The sequence below is a fragment of the Trachymyrmex septentrionalis genome, unplaced genomic scaffold (assembly GCF_001594115.1).
Source record: "Trachymyrmex septentrionalis isolate Tsep2-gDNA-1 unplaced genomic scaffold, Tsep1.0 scaffold19, whole genome shotgun sequence".
In the NCBI taxonomy this organism is placed as follows: Eukaryota; Metazoa; Arthropoda; class Insecta; order Hymenoptera; family Formicidae; genus Trachymyrmex; species Trachymyrmex septentrionalis.
Window position 1 is genome coordinate 704,398 of NW_017305071.1, and position 18,180 is coordinate 722,577.

The window sequence follows — 18,180 nt, forward strand, 5'->3', positions numbered from 1 at the left end:
GGCTCTGACTAATTATCCTAATGATTAGAAAATGTCGGTTCAATTAAAAATGGCTCTTTTACTCTCTAAATACTTCGGAATAGAATCTCCCTCTAAAAATGTCACTTTAAAGTGAGATTACACCCCAAAAAATTTAGGGAGTATGAGCCTCTAATTAAAGAGTCTAGTCTGCCCGGGAATCCCGGAAGCAATCTTGCTTCTTTGGCACTTCGGCCAGAATCTTTTTAAATCGCGTTAGAATGGCGATGTTATCTGCCTACGAATTTGTAAAAATTCTCTTGGTTGGCATCGCGAAGATCTGAATACCGAGAGCAGGCACGACAAGCTTCAGATAATCGAGTACGCCATCACCTTCTCGTGAAGCCATATTCGCCGCTCCTCCTGAAGAGGAGCTCCAGAAATGCGGATGACATATCACGTACTCGACGTCGTCGCGTCGCGAGTCGTCTCGCGAGATGATATCATCGTCGTCATCATCGGAGATTTCGAGCTGCGACTTCCGGGAAGAAGAAAAAAGAAAGACGAGGTGACACGGCGGAATACGCTCCGCGGGTAATCCCGAGGGGCTCGAACTTTCGATTGCTCGTAACTCGTTGTAACGAAGACAAACCGGGGATATTTTGTTACGCGAGTAATCCGAGAACGCGAACTTAACTTCCATCGCGTATCCGAATAGCGTTCGCAGTGAGAGAGCAATGCCAGCTCCGAGACTTCTTTAGACCGTGTCATCTTAAAGAGAAAGGAGTTTTACGAGCTGTTTCTTTCAAAAGAAATCGAGATTACGGTGGTCCGGAGGGAATCTACGATCGCACGATTCCCGTGTTGAGTTTCAAGATTAATGACGCGATGGATACAGAGTTCACTGGTGGATCCGCGAAAGGGGGGGGAAGTATGGAGTGCTCCTTTTTTAAAAATATATTTACAGAAAATGTTATACAATATTTTTCATATCTCTAAAATATTTAATTACAATTTTGATATTTCTTTATTTAAGACACTCCTAGATATAAAAAAACCATTAAATTCCATTATATAATTCTTGTTTTATGTTAATATAATTTTAAATAAAACGTTTTATGAATTATTATACACATTTAATTTAATACTTTAATTTAATTTCTCAGTCCGTGTTGATCCGTATTAGCGAGCGTACATTATAATCGATATACAATGTTTTTACACATCTGCGTTCCACTAAACTTTATACATTCTAATGGGTTTTCATACTTATATGGAGACACTTGTTTGAATAATTTACACATGATTTTTGGTGAGTTTTAATTACTCGAATTAGAATTCCGGTATGTTAATTTGGTTGTGTTTATTTTTTCGTAAGAAGTCTTTTTACCTTTTTTATTAACTAGAACTTTTTCCAAGAGATACGAAACACATTTGACTGTTCAATCAACTGTGAATAATGTCGAGTTCTACATCAAGATTCACCCGAACTGTGATTATAATGAATATGCGAATATTTCCGATAATTAATTTTCTACAGCGATTTTTATGATAAATTAATGTCTGAAGAGGGCTCAATACGGTAGCCGGAACTTGTAATTTATTTGTATTTAAACAGAGTTTTTATCTTATTATATATTTTTTCAATTTTACTTTTCTCTATTTGTAATTTATTCTTTTTAATTGTGTGACAATTAAAAAAAATGTGTTTGACTCTTACCTCGCCCTTTATTTATTATTTATTTAATACTTTAATATTCTGTCTTTTTGTATTCGACCTTAACACCTTCATCAGGTAAAAAAATTTTTTCATTGTCACCTGACTTTCCTTGATAGATCGCTTATTTTTCACAGTAACCTTTAAAATTCTACACAAGCAAGTAGAGAGCTAAGACAATATTCACCCCACGGTGAGGGTTAAAAAAAAATTTCGCTTTGCGGCTCGCAAATGATTCGCCTTTTGGCAGATTTCTGAATCCAACAATGATAGAGGTTAGTAATGGAGACACAAGGTAACTGGAGCAAGGGTTACCATTGCACTCCGCCGCAACTTGACGGTCGTCGTTAGACGAGTTCTCCGCACGATCTCGCATTCGTGTACTTTAATTAGTTTCCGGGAGTCTGCGGGCACCGTCGAAATCGCTACCGCAGCATATCCTCTGAAATTATAAACTGCAATCGGATTAACCCTGGTTTCTGAGCGTCTCTCCTGGTTCGTTTACAACGTAAATATCGCGCGCCGGACGCGGGTTCCGCTTTCCCATTTATAATCCCGCGTATGACAGCATCCTTCAAACTCGATGAACTGCGGAATTGTTGGGAAACGAGTTAATAACGCTACGCATATTTATCGACGCAAATAGTATATGCTATTTGGGAAGTATATATTTATATAATTCGGTCAGTCCCATTTATTATCTCGTAAATTATAAATTTATTATAGGGGATATAAATATAAATGAGGCGAATTAAATAAATGCGGATAAATCGAATGTAAATTACTACAAAAATTTATCCGACTTCAAGTACATTTAATTTTAATTCGATTTCGATGCTAATTGTGAGTAGATAGAAATAGTCAATACAGATTTCAGAATATCAAATTCTCTCTCTCTCTCTCTCTCGCTCTCTTTCTCTCAATTCGCGACGGAAATGTAAAACGGCAATTAGGCGATCGGCGATAATTTATTGCCGCCCGCACCGAGTGCACTTGCCATTCGTATCGAAGCGTAAATCACCGCTAATTTGCACGATGCGATTACGCCGGCGAGAATCAGTCGCCGGTACAAATTACATCCTCCATTCGTGCAGCATTGGTATGTGCATTATGCATTCGCGAGGCACGTTCGCGTTCAAAACGGATTAAACACGCCCCGATCGAGATTGCTGAAACAGCATTCTCGGTCAGCGTTATCAGACATATCCGTATCAGTACAGATCCAAATTGACATTGACGAATAGTCCAAAATAAAATTACAAATAAAACGACCCACTTTCTGTGAATTTTAAAACTTGTCGAATTGTCATTCTAGAGTAGAGATTCTAGTAAGAGTCTGAATACGAAGAAAAGCTACTTTTGATTGGTCCGCTATATTTTAACAATTCCTAAGAGAGAGAGAGAGAGAGAAAGAGATAGATAGAGATAGATACCTTTATTAATATTCAAGAGTAAGTCCTCTAAAGATATAATAGATGAGCAAGAAGATGCGGGCAGAAAATTTGGTAATATAACGTAAAATTGAGATAATTATATCAGATAATCAGAGAGTATAAAAAAAGTACAGCAAAAAGTAGCGAAAATAATGTGAACAGAAAGTTTAGTAACTAAAAAAATAAGAAATAAAAATAAATATAAAATAATAAATAAAAATATAAGCAAAAAAATAAATAAAGGGCAAGAACTAAGACAGAGAGAGAGAGAGAGAGAGAGAGAGAGAGAGAGAGAGAGAGAGAGAAATAGATAAAAAAAATAGAACAGAAAGAGAAAGAAAAAGAAAAAATAAATATATGTCTCTTTCTCTCGCAGATTTTTGTTAAAACTATTACTCTGTAGACAAAGTCTGCGACTTATGTCTATATAGACCTTCTATTGAAGGGGATCTCTATCCTAGGGTTCTTCTTCCTTTATTCTCTTTCCTCCTGCCATTTTATGGGACTTGTAAAACGGTTCCACGGGACATGTTTTAAGGCAAGTAGACCGATATTTCGAAACTTTGCCGAGCGTATATCGTAACGCGTGCAATGTGAATGCAGATGGACGTGCGGTCTCCCGGGCGCGCCACTGCGAATTCATGTTAACGCGAATTTATTACGGTTTGAGACGCTTTATCCTCATGATCTCTTCACCGCAGCAAGTGTTTCGAGCGCTTACGAATGTCACGAATGCAGAAAAGTCGATATCTGCACGTCGCACCGAATGTTCAGTAGCTAGACTTTGCGCTTTACGTTTTGTGACTCGACTAATTAACGCGAAAAGCAACGTGTCTTAAAAGTCTCATTAAAATTTTCCAATAGCCAGATATTTTCCCGTTCTTTTGTTAAGTTCTTTAAAGTTTGAAGTGACCTGAATTACTTTCGCACTTGCCAAAACTGAAGCGAAATGATTTTTTCGCGTAACTGAAAGAAAGCTATTGCTACATATCAGGATTGAGTAAGTTAATTTTTTTTTTAAACTAAATTAAATTAACCATGAAAATTTAACTTGGTTAAGATACAAGTTAATTGATAATGAAATTAATTGAATTAAAAGTTAAGTTAATAAAAAAAAAAGTATTTGAAAAGTTAAAAGTTAAATTTGTTCTTTTTTAATTCATGATTTTAGTCTTATGAATAACTGAAATGACAAGTATATACTTTATTTAGAAAATACTCTATATTTTATTTACATATTTTGTTTATATATACTGATTATTATATAAGATTCGACTATGAATACTGGAAACCTGGTATGACTAAAGCTTCAGACACAATACGATGGAGTAGCGATAATAATAAGGAATACTAGATTTCAACCTATCAGAAACTAGATACATCAAAATACACAGTTCCTGATTGAAATCTGGGGGTCGATTGTGTAATTTGAAATGAGGTGAAAATTACGTGAGAAAAGTGAGAAAATTCACTGGAATATTTGTAATTTCATTGGTCAATATCTAATAAATTTCCTCATTTCTACACCCCTCTTTTATGCAACATTGTTTTAACTTTTCGCTTTTGCCGTGCATTATGTCTGAGACTTAATTTCAAAGAATTAAAAAATTAATAGTTACGGATAAAATGTAACTAAATAAAGTTAAAAAGTTAAAAGTCTAAAATGTAACTAAGCTAAGTTAAAATTAACTTTTTAACTTTTTAACTTAACTTTTATCTTTTTAACTTAACATTACCCAACCCTGTTACATATTTGTTTGTATATTTTAGTAATTATTTTTATATTTTACTTCTCTCTCTCTCTCTCTCTCTCTCTCTCTCTTTCTTCAACAGAAATTCATTTCAGAGACTTAATTATATTATCGAGACACAGTTAATGTAAAAAATTTCAAATTAATTAGGAAAAATAATTTTGAATTTTGTGAACGAAAATTTCTTTTAAATTCGTCTGAAAGTACATTTTCACTGTTCGGTCCGACTTTTCGCAATCATTTTCCTTTTTCGCGATCGATCCTTCTTTTCTTTTTATTCATTCTCTGCCGTTTGTCTCGCGCGCGTGTCCAGAAACGTGTCACTCGATATTTTCTGTAGTGTTTTCGTAAAATAAGGCAAACACTTCTGTCCATCCCTTTTTTCCACGTGGACTTTCAGGAAAGGCTCGAACAATGCGTGCATCCGGCTAACGTGACCTAATTTCGCTAATTAACTGGCCGTGGCACTCGATATCGTCGCCCGTCGAAAAAAAAAAGCCACTCGGGAGCAATCAAAATAAATCTCCTGTATTTTGTTTGGCGCAAGAGGAAACGATACATAAATATCACGGGCAAATGAGATGTCAGAAAGAAATATATAAATAATGTATCTCTAATATGGATTTCGTTCATGCAAATACTATTTCATTCTGATCAGCTGAATCAATTAGTTGACATCTCGACCTTTTCAAGATGTTTATTTTTCGAGAAACATCTCGCATTTTTGGCACAATATGTATGACCGCAATAAATACCACTACTTGAATTTTCTCAGTTTCTGCAGTGACTGCAACAACATTCCGCATTCCTCGATAAAACGCAGCTTCGAAGGGCTTGCAAAATCGCTCACGAAAGTTTTCCCTTGGAAAAATTTTCCAAGCGAGAAACTCGCGCGCGCATTCTCGCCCGCGATGCAACCGAGCGTTCAATTCGCGAGTCTTCAACCTGCACTCGGATTACTCGTAGCTTTAGATCCGCCAATACAGTTTCTTAATCACGAAGAGACCCGAGATCTTTGCGCAGTCTCTATCGATTTTTCAAAAAATCGAAGGAAGATTTGCAGAACATCTTTATTACCTAATTTATTGCCCCATTTATTCGCGTTAGAAAGAGGAAAGAAAGAAAAAAAAAAAATCTCGTTTCTCTTCTTCCTTTTCAAAGAGGAGCGTCTCCCGCGATCTCTCACGACGCGCCTCGTCGCTCTTGCCTTCGTCGGCGTGGAAAACGGAGTTTCTGCAGTAAAGAGATAATGCCTGCCTTAGTTACACTTGGTACCTTCAGGATCCACCGTCATTTGCAGCCAGTGTAAACCGTGTGGAACACGCGCGCAGCTGCGAAGTTTGCGCGGGTTGACATACTGTGAATCATAAGTTTATATCCACAGGGGCTCATTGTGCGGTGAAGTTTAAGGCCGGGGTCCGACTGGATGGGGAAAATGGTTCTTCGGCTTTATCCTCTATTTTAATATATGTATAGGATATGTGTTTGAACGTAAAAGTCATCAATAATAAGACTTTATTCTTGACGAGATTAGCCAGCGACTTTTCTCTCTATACGTGAACCGCCTCGGTTTCGATTTAAGGCGAAGGAAATGGCCGAGGAGCGCCTTCTATGTATTTCATTTACTACTATAAATTGAAAGATTAATATTTAATTTGAAAGGGAAATTTAGTAGTAGGAATTTTTGACTCAGGCGGTATATCTATAGAAAATCAATTCTGCGTGTATGCGAGAGAGAGAGAGAGAGAGAGAGAGAGAGAGAGAGAGAGAGATTTCTAAATGAAGGCTTCTAAAAATTTAACGACTTCGTTATATTATTTTTGACTACGTCAAAAGCGATGTAACAAAGTTATTCATTTCTTTAAGATTAAAAATTTAGCTCCGAAATTTAATAATAAATTCTCCTTTGATATGGTGGAGCAGATGCAATCTAGAATTGTCTATTTTACAACGTCCAAATGCTGTTCATTTCAGAGAAAAAAAATCTTCATGATATATTATTATTTACTTCTTTTTACCCATTTTATTACATTTACTGCGAAAACAACTTTGCAACTGTTGTAAAATTCTTTAATATGATTGTCCTTAGTTATTCACAGGATCTAAATGTATATATCAATCATATTAAATTTTCATCTAATCATTACCTACGTTTAATAGAAAAAGTAGCTTTGCAATTGTTGTAAGAGTCTCGAGACTATTTTTCCTGCCGAACGCAGGCATTGGAAAAAAAAAATTGAGGGATTTTAGTGGATAAATTAAATCTTCTGTCATCGAAATTTTCTTATTATAAAAAGATTAATTAGTTTTAAGAGATTGATGTCTTTCAAAATATGAATTTTCTGAGCTTCTTTCTGTCAAAATAATTTAACGTTAGTACGAATTACGACAGCTAGAAGTGGTAAGATCAAAATGATGGTAATGAGGAGTTTGCGTCCTATTCTTATTCTTCATATATCTCGGAGGTCGTCAGTTTTGTAAAAATATCGCGAAATGCGCGCACCGAGATGTTACGATAATGCGCGCTGACAGTAGCTGCATTTTTACTGCTTGACGTAAAGATATTTTTATTTGACCGTATAAAAACATTCTTATTGCACCATGTGAAAGCATGCGCAAAAGTGACAATCAAGAATTGAATACGAGGTGAATACAAAATGGAAGAATCTGGGTAAAAAAATATTCCTACCTTAAGTTCAAGAACGGACAAATTTGCGGGATCTTCCAACGTTATATTAAATGTTTCGTTTATCAAATCTAAATTAGAGATTTACACTCGGGAAAACAGAATCTACTCGGGAAAATTAGGATTAGTGGAAGATCACGAGATACATCTGCCTCTCTATGTGTCGCAACGGATACGTGGAATGTTCCAACGAGCCAAAAATTTTCTCGGCACTTTGGGAATTAACTGCGAGTCTCTCTCTTCAATTTTAATTCCGGTGAGAGCCACATTTGTTACACCATGCTGTGTCCTCCTCTTTTCCCTTTCTCCTGCCCTTCATGTGCCCCATGTAAAGTAGCCATTGCGAATATACGAAATTCGCCGTCACTGACGAGTCACGGATGCGCTGCATTTCCTCTGCTGATGCATTCTACATGCGACGAGAGAGAGAGAGAGAGAGAGAGAGAGAGAGAGAGAGAGAGAGAGAGAAAGATTACGTGACACAGTTACCAGTTTTCGGCGATTTTGGATCTCCTCCGGGAAAGCATTTTTCCCTCAGGGAATCACACGTTCAGTAAGCTTTGCCAAGCATATAGATTTAAAATGTACTGAAAATTATGATGAATATACTCCTATCAACCGCTTGAAAGATATCGCGAATATCCCCGTATCTCTCTAAATGGAGCCGCTGGAAACGTCGGAACCTAGTAAAGCACATCCATCATTTCACGAAATGTTGTTCACCCAATTTTCCCTTCACCTATCCATCGCTCGTATTTTTTTTTTTTTTTTTTTTTACGATCGTGCGCAATTCAGAGCGAAGGATCGTTCTCCTTCTCCTCTCCTCTCATCTCCTCTGCGCGCGAGAAAAACTTTTCATGCCGCTCGTCACGATGTCGCAGGACAAATCGAATCGTCGCGACGGAAAACTCGGCGAAACTCAATTTCCATCGTGCGCTCCGTCGTCGGAAACGTTTCGGCTGCATGGCGACGGACGGATAGATTCCTTTTCGATCGCTGCTAGGAATTAAATTAATTCCTATTGAACTCCGCGTGTCCACTGCATCCCGCGTAATACCTAATACCCACCCGCTCGCGGCGGTACGGAAAACTTTCACGATTTCTTAGCGTCGTCAGACGCTTCGAGGAGAAACCATTGGGTCCTCTCGAGATGAGTCGATCGCGAATCGTGAACCGACACACGAAAGTTGTAATCGAATTATCAATCGAGGCGAGATACACTCTTGGAATTAAAAGCCAAGGTTAAATTTGTTCTTTCCGCCCACATTCTCACGTCGAGAATTTTTAATTCTCCCGAGGTTTCTTTTTCTGGCTCACGGAGAAAAATTAACTGGGCGATTCAGCAAAGCTAATATTTATAACTATTAATAGAGGATGTTTAACTATTAAAGATGTTTACCTAACTACTATTAATAGAAGATTTGATGAAGTTTTCAACAAAGAAACTATGTAAGCAATTATCAGTATGCTAATTCAGCTAATTCTTTGCCATACGATGAAAAAAATGTAACAAGATTTTTCTACTACAGCTGCAGTGAAAGTACATCTCAGCCAGTGTGCTTTCTTAAAAATTTTCTATATACCGAATTGATTTTCATAGAAAGTTATCTCAGCTGTATTAACCCATTTGCTGCGCTATTAAATATGATTATATAATCACTAATTTTATTTAGCTGTACCACTTTGCTACTTTAACATAGAAAATCAGCTAGTCCATATATTATAGTAGCTGTAGTTTCTAATTGTTTTAACAAATCTCTTTACCATGGTTGGTTTGCCTATCAATTCAAAAGGTGTTCATCCACTACGCAGAGAAAGCGACTGTCATTTTCACACGATGCAATATCGGTCGATAAAGAGCGGCATGCTCTTGCAAAGCCAGCTGATGCCTAATTATATTCGAGAGTGGCCCGTCTGGCGTCTTAATTATCGCGTGCTTTCGCCCTATTCTGGTGGGACACCCTTGACGACACGAGTGGTGTCCGCGAACTAATTGCATTACCAAGACGAATCACCGGAAGGCATCGTGAACCTCTAATTGAACCCGACACCAGGAATTTTGAATTTCTCCGTTTGCCAACCATACGAACTCATTCCGCGGAACTTAGAATAAGGGCAGAACAAAGGGCATACTTACCGCATGAAGTAAAAAGAGGATAAGAAGAGAAATGCAGGAGAGATCCGAAATAGTGCGATCGCGAAATAGGAATCCAATCGCGTCAATCTGTCTTCGTTTTCGCGACAGAGAAAGAAATTAAGGAAGGAAGCTATCTAACGGATCGCTATTCGTCCTTAGAGAGACTTTTGCCCTTCTATCTCCTTATTTCGAACGATACCCCCTGGTTTCATCGGCATTTTGTCGCTATTGTGTAACTAACTTTCTTACGAAATTTTACTCCGAAATATTTCAACACGGAGAAAGATCCGCTTTCGCCGAAAATAGTGTGCGTTTCTCTTAATTAATTTATTCTCGTCTAACACAAATTTTAATTGTTAATTGCCCTCATATATTTTCCTTTCTTAGAGAATATGTAAATATAACATGTTTGATGGCTGAAATTCTTTTTTTTTTTCTCGGTGTGCCGATTGCCCAATTAATTTAATCAACGCGACAACGCATGATGATGCGTCTAATACAGAACGCTCGCTCGCGTATGAGAAGATATCCCTACGCTCTCTGAGATTTGATTTTCGAGAAAAATGATTGGCTACCCTTCTCTTGTCGGTAGAAGGATAATGGATATTCTCAGTGGAACATCTTGGGGGACAATACGACTCCGGAAATTCACTCGCGACGTGAACCAACGCGACCGCAGGTGGTCAATTCATGTGCCAGTCACAGAACCTTCGTCCGACAATGTCCTGGCCACTGAACACGGTCGGAGATTCCTATTCCGGAATCCTGTGAGCTTCCGTTCATTGAAGACCGTACATCGTAGATTCAGAAATTTAAACGTATACTCCACAGAATTTTCGACGTTTTACCTATTTTTATATTCAAATAGTCGAGCCAAACGGAAATTAAAGCCGCGCGAAGAAAGGAAATGGAAGTGGAAAGGCGAGTAAATGTTAAATTAATTGATCAATGTCCTTTGATGTTTAATGAGCGTTCCATTTCCCCTCATTTTCCACGTCATCTCCTGCAGCGAGGGTTGCAGTGGAGATCATTAACGCACACTCATTCCGCGTGCAAAATTCAGTTACTTCATGGATTTTTTAGCTCATAAATACGTAAAACAGGAACACTTACACCGACGCCGGATAAGGAGCGTAAAATTTTCTGTAAATATTTCCGTCCTGGCGACAGCCGAGTATCCCACAGCTGTGCGTCGCGCCCGGAAGGATTTTCCTTTTATTAAAGTTGCGCGACTCCGTCCTTTGAATAATACATCGCTTTCGTGTTTCCTTAAATTCGCCGGACCCACGAACACGACTTACGAACACGCCCACACATAGGACGCACGTGTGTGGACTCTGTCGCATCTTCGTTGTATTAAGTTTCCTGTGAGCAGTCAGGAAAAGTGTAGGTGGTACGTTTATCGTTTGTGTTTGCGGGCCGAAACATGCGATAATTGCGAAACTTCGTCTTTAAAGCTTTTGAGCCAAAGTGATTCAGAGCGAAGGGCGAAAGAAGGGATCGTGCGAGCGGTCCATTTCGATTAAAAAGCTGGAGACAAAAGCGAGGAGTGTTGACAATAAGTTTGTTAAGATAATCAACGGCTGTAAAAGCCAATTAATTGCAGACGTTAGATCTCCTCCGGTTGGATAATTCTTCCCGTATCGAATCACTGAAATTGATTCTGTACTACTAAAACTCTTGTCCATTAAAGTTGAAACTCGACGAGGGCTTTCTTAAAATCGTTATTGTTAATTGCATTTGCAACACGCCATGTCGTGCTGCAAAGCTGCCCTAATGGCTCGCGTAATTATTTCCTCGTATGCTGGTTATTTCATTTTAGAAGTTCCTTTGATCGGGCCCGCTTCACAATTAGAACCTTTCACGGACTGCTCTCGGATATCTTTCTGTCGCCTTCTTCAGGAATCGCTGCAAATCCGTCTCGAAGCTGTTTCATGTCCGAAGATTCAGCGCTTGAAGGCTTGAAGACAGACGTGGTTCGGTCGGATGCGGCGGTGAAATTTGCGTACGAAAAACGGATATATTCTTTTCAATTTCAACTCAGTTAATGGGTTTTTCGCGATTTCAGCCTTTTGCGCAATTAATCGCGCGGGAAATTGATGATCTCAAGCAGTGATGCGACTCGCCACCTGTGAATTCTTTCGGCTATAAACTTGTCAGTTTTTACAGCCGAAAATATAAAATATTTTCTATTTTATATAGGTAAACGAAATAAGTATTATGCAGCCCAAAAGATTTTTACTTATTTCTAAAAATGGCTCTCTGCAAATGATCCTTTAGAAAGGTTGCGCATCACTGATCTCGAGAGTTGGATTTTGGGAAAAAAATTGCATCGAGAGCGACAAGTCGCCTCTCGTTGGCTTGTCATAGCAGTGGATTGATGGAGAGCACAATTTTCAGACAGATTAGAGTACTTACAGATATGCTCGTCATCATTGTTGATGACTTCAATAGTGATAATATCGAGTGATTTAGCGTCTCTTACCACGCTCTTAATAATAAATATCGATATCGAATTAAGAAGTCAGTTTCGTTAGGGATAATTATTTTTTTTTTTATTTAGTTACTCTCATCGCAGACTTCGATTGAATGTGTATGTCAAAATAAGAAATTACCTTTCTCGGAGTTTATATTAGCTCCGTAATTGAATTCTTTTATTAACTATTTCTCAGGTTTCGATTAAATTTATGCTAAAATATGTAAGGAAATAACCTTCTTGGAGATAGCTCGATATTTAATTTATTTTTATTTGACTATTCGTATCACTGACTCCTATTAAATTTATGTTAAAATAAGAAATCAATTTCTTAAGGATAATTAATTTTTTTTACTTAGCTATATTTATGACACATTTTCGTTGGCGTTAAATTTAAAAGACAGCTTTTTTTATAGATAGATTTTTATAGAATCGATAATTAATTTTCTTTTCTCGTCATCATGACTTCAAAGTAGCACGTCTCGCAATTAGTTTCATATATCATAACAAGAATGAATTTCTCCTACGAGCGATCATCCGATATATTTCTCCTGGCACATACAACACGTGATTTATCCCGACGGGCAATTACATCAATTCGAGATGATCGGCTTTATCCCGTGTCTCCTTCTCCCGTAGAAGTTCAAGTCGATCCGTCGCTCCCCCGTGAGAAAAAAATCCTATTCGACGTTGAACCTGCTGTGTATTGATTTCCTGTCAGGCTGCAATATAGCCGATCTATTGTGTACGCGATACTTGCACAACGTGTACACTCTCCCCGGCGTATACAATAGAATAATTTTATATTGTCATGAGATGCGGAGATTAATGTGGGATCTCTTGATGTCTTTGCCACGGGCGATTCGTATTCTCTCGGATATGTCTATATCTTTGATATTTTTAGGTTGCATATATAAAAAAAGATATTTTTTTCTCTCTAGAAAAATGATTCTCTCTCTCTCTCTCTCTCTCTCTCTCTCTCTTTCTTTCTGTCTCTGTTTGAATGGAATATTACGCGCGTAATGTACATCAAATATATCGGGGATATTCTAGAATTATCTCTTGGTCACTTTTGTCCATTTTGAAGTTACGAGCGTTTTACCTCGTTATCGCAACGTCATATTATTGAAAAATCCCGAAATGCATGTGCATCCACGCGTTTGGAATACACAAGCGAGTATCCAGTTTGTAATTAATGCATCAGCATGCACGAGCGAGGGAAAATTCGAAGCATGGAAAGGACAAATGGACGACGCAAAGTTACGAAAGAGAGAAAAGAATATTGGCAGGAGTTTGATAAGCTATAGAACTAAATAGAGAATTAAATATAGAGAACCTTAGATTTTAAGATTAGATTATTAAGATCTTTCTAAAATGCCTATATTATTAAATTGTTTGTCAATTTAATTTGTGATATTATAATATTATTTTCGTTTTGTTAGAAATTGCGTTTTAAATTTGGAAATTAAATTCGGCGCGCAATCTTTAGGGTTTGATACGAGTCTATAAATTCACGTTGAATTATTTATGCACTGAAGGTCCAACTTGAACATTTAGGGCCTTTATTTGTTGTATATTCGCATTATGCTTTTTAAAGATACTTTATTTAATACTAGATAATCTTATCTTAATTTAGGAGCTATTTGAAGCGATGGAGGAAATGCAACGCGACTTTGCTATTTTTGATCCAAAAATAATGTCGTCATATTTGTGAGATTTGGCCATTTATTGTGCAGGAATCTTGCACGATTTGCATGCGTGTTGCAGTTCCGGTTATAAATTACGCGGTCTCGTCTGGCGCAAAAAATATAATATAATATACCGATCGAGAGGGCCGATGCCTGGGATGTCGGTAGTGACGGGCCGAGATGGGGGATTCATCAGACAGGCAGGATTGCAAATCTTTTTGATCCTCTTTCTGTTGCAGTTGTGTGCGGCGTCGGCGCGGATGTGGCGTACCATCGACACGTCATGGGGCTTTACGTTACGTGAGGATAATTCAACATGCGTATACCGTAATTCAATTCACGCATTATCAGCCCTCTGATCTGCAGCGATCCTCGCGTCGACATTCGTGCAAAGGAGAGACCGTTGGATAGAAGTCCGCGGGATAGAAGTGAATCGGGAGGAGGCGAGCAAGATCATCCCGCGATGATTGAATTTCCTAACGACATATATGTACATATTTCTAGACCAAGCATTTATATTGTTACTTTAAGAATAACTTAAAAAATTAAACAATATTAAGAATCTTTATTTTTAGACCGCATATCTGAGAGCACAATTAATACTAGAAATGAAATACCGGTAACGGTCGAAACTGGATCTTTAATGCTTAAATAATTCAAATATTTGTGGATATATATATATATATATATATATATATATTAGGCATTTAATTTGCAGTATTAACAAATTAAATTTTTCAGAAAAGGGGAAAGCTATTTTTGAAACAGAAATTATTGACTAATCAAATAACGTCAGTAAAAATATGTTCTTAGAAATATGATCAAATGTCATTTCTGTTTATTTCCGCTTAACTTTTAAGAAGCAATCTTTTCAGAATTGAATGATTTTGATATCCTACAAAATTATAACAAATCCGGGATAAATCATAAAAATATCACAGTTCATATTTATCTTGATCAGCTAAAATGACAAAATTCAAAATTCAACAACAATTTCTTTGATCTCACTTCTCTTAATTCTAAATGTTTTCTATAAAAGACTCATCTCCTTTTTATTTATAAAACCGATACGATTTAAAATATATTACCTTTGCAGAAAGTTTTTCTTTGAAAACTTTAAGAATAACATAAATGCTATTTGATGAATAAATTATGAAGTTAAGAAAGAAGTTTGCTTTTAATGTGCTTGATAAAAAATAATCTTTACTTCATTCATTCGTGGTAATAAAATTGAACATCACATTTTTAAGTTATCATTTTTGAAGTAAAGGAACAGTATGGCTTTCCTTAGAAAGCGAAAAGCGACACAATTGCGGCAGAAGTGATATTTCGTGAAGTTTTCACAGAAGGTCCTTGAATGAAGGAGGGACAGGTAGTTCGGTAGTTTTAGACAATCCGCGACGAGAATAATTGAAACTTTTGAATCCCACCGCAAATTATTACCCATATTGTGTGTACTTCTCTTTTTTTTTTCCAACGGCTGTGGTTATTTGAAAATATATTATTATTATTTTACGCCAAAGGTGAAATGCTTGGTCTAGTACTAGTTATATACGTCGTTGGAACCCTCGAAGCCGAGGCTTCTTTCATTTAAACGGGGCAACGTCCGATTTTATGGGCAGAGATTTTTCCCGTCTGTTCCTCTTAATTCACCGTTTTCCCGCCGGAACGATTAATATCTGTCCGCTTTGCTGAAGACGGCGGATTTGTCGTCATTTATTCGACGACTGTTGCTCGCGACGCGACTGTATTTCGAAATTGTTAAACTCGTCCGAAAGGCGTCTACTGCTAACGAATGCTTTCTTTCCGCACAGAACAATCGTTTATCTGACCCAGAACTATGTTCGACGTTGAAAAATACTGAATCGCGACTGCTGACGTTTTCGCGGAAGTTTTCACGGAAGGTCTGTGTATGAAGGGACATCCGGCAGCTTTAGACAATCTGTGACGAGAATAATTGAAACTTTTTGAATCCCACCGCAAAACTTATTACGGGCGAGTTATTTCCTCGAGTTTTTTGTTTGCTGTGTAAACAACAAAATATTTACGCAGGTATATGGAAATTATTGATTTGGACACAATAAAGTAATATATTCTGGTTTTAACTGAATGTGAGAGGCTGAACACGAGAGTCTAATTTATACGCAACGTTACTCCTCATTACTCGTGGATTATTATGCTTTGCGTAATTTTAACCGCGATACTTTACCTACGATTCCTGGATAAAATCCATTTCATTGGACGCTAGCACGTAATTAACGACTCACGATGAACGACGCTTGAAAATCTTTTCGATCATCTTCGCTCGTCGGGTAATCTACTTTCGATTCGTTCCCCGAGAGATCTAATTTGCGGCTGATTTGATTATTGGTAACGGAAGTGCGATGTCGAAGCAAGATTATCTTTAAGACGTAAATACAATATAATATTTATTCGGCCATGGAGAAAATGGAAAAGCTGACAGATCACAAATGATACATATATCGGCTCATACATATATTAGAGTATCAACTTTTTTATCTTACAACTTTTTTAATAGGATTTAGCGTTCTCCTTCGCTCGCACTTTAAAGGTTCTCATACTACTTACTTTAGAACTACAGAATATTCCAGCCACAACTCCGCAGTTTTATGGTTTCCACAATATAAAGTAAAATAATTTTAAGAAGAAAAATATTTTGCACAGTGCACGATCGATAGAATTATAAATAAAAATTTCGTCCCCAATTCTTTACAGCATGCACCGTCTAAAATCGGCTCAATTAAATAGTCACATTTTGATTTATTGACAACGACACGTTTGCAACACGTTGCACTGAAAAAAACCTATTAAGTTAAAAAAATATTTAAATGTAAACACATTTTTATTTGATATAAGAACCGTTAATTTGATTTGACTGTTATTTTTTTATCTTGAATTTTAGATTCCGGATGTAAGTTTCTGAAAGTAAACGTTTAGTTAGTACCATTTAAAGAAATGTATATTAAGATTATTTAGTATTTTTTTTAAATATAAGTTTTAACTGCAAAAAAATTATATTGGATGCAATTGCGATGCACAAGAGAGCGATAGCGTTTGATTAGACATTCCCTCGCGTAGCCACGTTTCACCGAGGCGCATGCAATGAACAACAAAGCGAGACGGGCGAAAAAATAAAAATATCCCAGTCCGCTGCAATTTTTCTCAGGCATTATCCAACCGCGCGGCGCCACGGAGAATCTCGCAGAGTGGAAATTGAGAGAGATGTCTTACATTTTTTACGCGATTCTACGTCGGCGCGCTTTTAATCATTGATCACGCGCTGCTATGCGAGAGAAAGAACCCGATTTTTTGGGAACAAGTCGCCCTTACACCATCGAGAACCGTCGCGACAAAGTCGAATCACGTTCTCGCGATACAGATTGATATATAAGCATTGGAATAAAATACTTTTCCGAATTGTTCTTTTATCTATACTTTCATTTACTATTACGAGAAACAGCTGTACACACGGTGTGCATTTTTGTAGGGATCGTAAACTTGCTGCTCTCTGCTCAATCGCATCCGATATATCCTAATTCCTAAATAACGCGCGTTGTCCAAAAGACCTCTTTATGATGTCTTTTAAATATCTTTCAGACATCTCCCAAAGATGTCGTTATGTCCCAAGGAATACATTTTATTTCAGTTAAGATGACATATAGTTAAAAGTCAATATAACGATTTGTTATTACAAGATTTTTGACGGGGGCCATCCGAAAAATGTTTATGAAACTAACAGTAAATTTTTCGGGAAGTGATGCCGTTGCACACCTCCAGAAAACTTTCGCTGAACTTGCGAGACTAGTGCAAAGTGATCTTTTTGCCGTTCAGTAGCAACGAAGAGATGACTGTGTCGCCGACATCGATTTCTCGCCAGAAAATGTTGGAATCAATATAAAGTTATTTTGATCTTCCGTTGACTTTCATGTGTTTCTTGGGAGGATGACTTTATGACGATCTTTTAGACACGCAAAGTTGTCCGGGTAGATCAAGCCGGCCATACGTTTCACCAACGGCATGTGAAGTTTTATGTCATATTTGGTCTCTCCAGAGTCTTGTCTGTTAATTCTCGTGTGTATTCGATTGCAGGGCGGCGTCGGGTGTAATCTTCTTCCTTGAGGTGACTTGGGCCATCACGCTATTCGTGCAGCTCTGCGTCAGGTACGTTTATAAACGAATTTGATTTCAGCAACTTTTAACATTTGGGATAAGGTATATTCTAAAATTCAATTTATCTTTACTTGATCAATACACAGATTTATTTATTGACTGGTATAAAATAATTACGTATTTAAAAAAAAAATATATATATA

General features: G+C 37.3%; 1 protein-coding gene across 2 annotated transcripts in view; it reads left to right on the forward strand.

The window, feature by feature from the left end:
• The window catches only part of LOC108746786, a 28,116-nt gene that overhangs the window by 5,835 nt on the left and 4,101 nt on the right, over positions 1-18,180 (forward strand). For both annotated transcript variants that reach the window (XM_018483744.1, XM_018483745.1), the window contains exons 3-4: positions 14,086-14,146; positions 17,957-18,028. In XM_018483744.1, coding sequence (XP_018339246.1) covers positions 14,086-14,146; positions 17,957-18,028 — 133 coding nt within the window. The remainder of the gene's footprint in view (positions 1-14,085; positions 14,147-17,956; positions 18,029-18,180) is intronic.